The sequence below is a fragment of the Helianthus annuus genome, chromosome 16 (assembly GCF_002127325.2).
Source record: "Helianthus annuus cultivar XRQ/B chromosome 16, HanXRQr2.0-SUNRISE, whole genome shotgun sequence".
Lineage (NCBI taxonomy): Eukaryota > Viridiplantae > Streptophyta > Magnoliopsida > Asterales > Asteraceae > Helianthus > Helianthus annuus.
Window position 1 is genome coordinate 195,634,726 of NC_035448.2, and position 2,493 is coordinate 195,637,218.

Genomic DNA, 2,493 nt, shown 5'->3' on the forward strand with positions numbered 1-2,493 from the left:
TTTTTTATAAATTAATAGCTAACATATAACATTTAGAACTTACTTCTTTTGATAAAAAAAATTAAAAAGAACATATAAGAAACTTCTTGTTATGATTGCAAACTTGGCCTCCTTCATTCATCTATCAATCATATATATACAAGAGATCATATCTCCTATTCTAATCAAGAGATCTACACAATATCATTAACATATTTACATTCCATATTTATCTATATTCTATTACACCCCTGCAGTCGAAGCAAGAGGTGGCCGAATGTTGAGACTGGACCGAAAGTCATCAAATAAAAGTCGAGGCAATCCTTTAGTGAAGATGTTAGCAATTTGAAACCTGGATGGGAGATGCAACATCCGAACCTGTCCGCTGAACGAGCTCTCGCACAAAATGAATATCTAATGCAATATGTTTAGTACGTTGATGCTGAACTGGATTTCCCAAGAGATACACGGCACTAATATTGTCACAAAAAACGATGCTGGCCTTGAGTAGTGGCTTGTGAAGATCCAATAAGAGATTACGAATCCAAGACATTTCAGCAACAACATTTGCAACACCCCGATACTCAGCCTCGGCACTAGAACGAGACATAACAGCTTGACACTTCTAAGACCACGACAAAAGGTTAGAACCAAGATAAACACAGTACCCAGAGGTGGACCGACGTGTGTCTAGACACCCGGCCCAATCAGCATCCGTATATGCACGAAGAGAAACATCAGCAGAGGAGCCCAAAGTGAGCCCAAAAGAGGAGGTACCCTTCAAATATCTAATAATGCGTTTTAGTGCGTTCCAATGATCAATACGAGGGGAGTGCATATGCATGCACACCTGCTGAACCGCATAACTGATGTCAGGACGTGTAAACGTCAAATACTGAAGAGCACCCGCCAAACTACGGTACTGATTAGGATTGTCATACTCCGGGCTAGAGGTCGCACTTAGCTTCACGTTGCAATCAACTAGAGTGGCAACCGGGTTACACGAAGTCATACCGGCACGTTCAATGATGTCATGAGTATATTGCTGTTGAGATAGAAACAGAGACTGGCCGGTGCGTGTAACTTGAACACCTAGAAAATAACTGAGGGGACCAAGGTCTTTCATGGCAAACTCATCACCCAAACGACGCATAAGATGATCCCGAAGATGATCAGTCGATGTAGTAAGAATAATGTTGTCAACGTAGATGAGTAAATAAGCCGCGTCAGTACCATGATGATAAACAAAAAGAGAATTATCACACTGACTTTGCTGAAAACCAATTGAGAGAATAAAATCGGTGAACCGTTGGTACCATGCATGTGGCGCCTGTTTCGATTCGTATAGAGATTTCTTTAGAAGACATACATGATCAGGAAACTGCCGATGCCAAAAACCCATTGGCTGATACATATACACTGTCTCATGCAAATTACCGTGTCAAAATGCATTCGTAACATCCAATTGATGAATCTTCCATGATTGAGACAATGCAAGAGATAAAACAGTACGGATAGTAGCCGGTTTGACAACCGGACTAAAAGTATCTCCACAATCGACCCCAATTTGTTGGTTACTACCATCACAAACTAAACGCGCTTTGTACCGTTCTATTGTACCATCTGACCTGTATTTATGACGAAACCACCACAAGCTGCGTAGTACATTCATGTTAGGTTGCCGGGGGGAAAAGTTCCCACGTCTTATTTTTAATAAGGGCATTAAACTCAAGATTCATGGCGTTATGCCATTCCGGAACGGACATGGCATCTTTTGGGGTTTTGGGTAAGGAAGCGACATAAGTGCTAAGAAGGTTAAGAAACCGCCGTGGCTTGGGGATACCATCCATGGCGCGAGTACGCATAGTACGAGTAGACGTATTAGGGGGTTGAGATGAGGTGTGAGAAGGCTGTGAATGAGTGTTAGGTTGAGACATTGGGAGAGTGGATCGACGTGGGCCGATTGGGCTTGGGAAACAGATTGATTGGGATGTGGTGGGGAATCGGTTTGGGTAGAAAGAGAATGGGTGTTAGTAGTTGGGCTAGTAACAGTACTGGGAGAGGAGGGAAATGAGCCGAGGGGAAAGGTATCAGATGGGCCGGTGGAGCTGGGCTGTTGTGGGCTAGAAGGGGTAGGCTGTTGTGGGCTAGGAGAGGAAGTAGAGGTAGTAGGAGACGGTGATGCTGAAGTGGTGGACCACAACAGCGGATGAATATAAGTATCGAGAAAATAATAGGACCGTAGTCCCGATGACGGCCGGTTTGAATATGGAAAAGTAGTTTCGTCAAAAATAACGTGGCGACTGATAATTATTTTATGTGTGGCTAAGTCAAGGCACTTGTAGCCACGGTGGTTAGGTGGATACCCGAGGAAGACACAAGGCAAAGAACGATAATCCAATTTGTGGATAGTAATGGAGGGTATGAGCGGGAAGCATAGACACCCAAAAATTAGTAGGTGATCATATGTTGAACGAGTAAGATATAGACGTTGAGTTGGAGAGTTGTAATTTA

General features: G+C 43.2%; 1 protein-coding gene across 1 annotated transcript; it reads right to left on the bottom strand.

Moving 5' to 3' along the window:
- Positions 1-604: 604 nt before the first annotated feature.
- Positions 605-1,381, bottom strand: LOC110920316 (uncharacterized mitochondrial protein AtMg00810-like). The gene has a single exon (XM_022164534.1). The coding sequence runs from the start codon at positions 1,379-1,381 to the stop codon at positions 605-607; it is 777 nt and encodes a 258-aa protein (XP_022020226.1).
- Between the last annotated feature and the right edge of the window lie 1,112 nt (positions 1,382-2,493).

Coding starts and splice junctions, on each gene's coding strand:
- LOC110920316 (XM_022164534.1), bottom strand. CDS start 1,381: ATGGGTTTTTGGCATCGGCAGTTTCCTGATCATGTATGTCTTCTAAAG.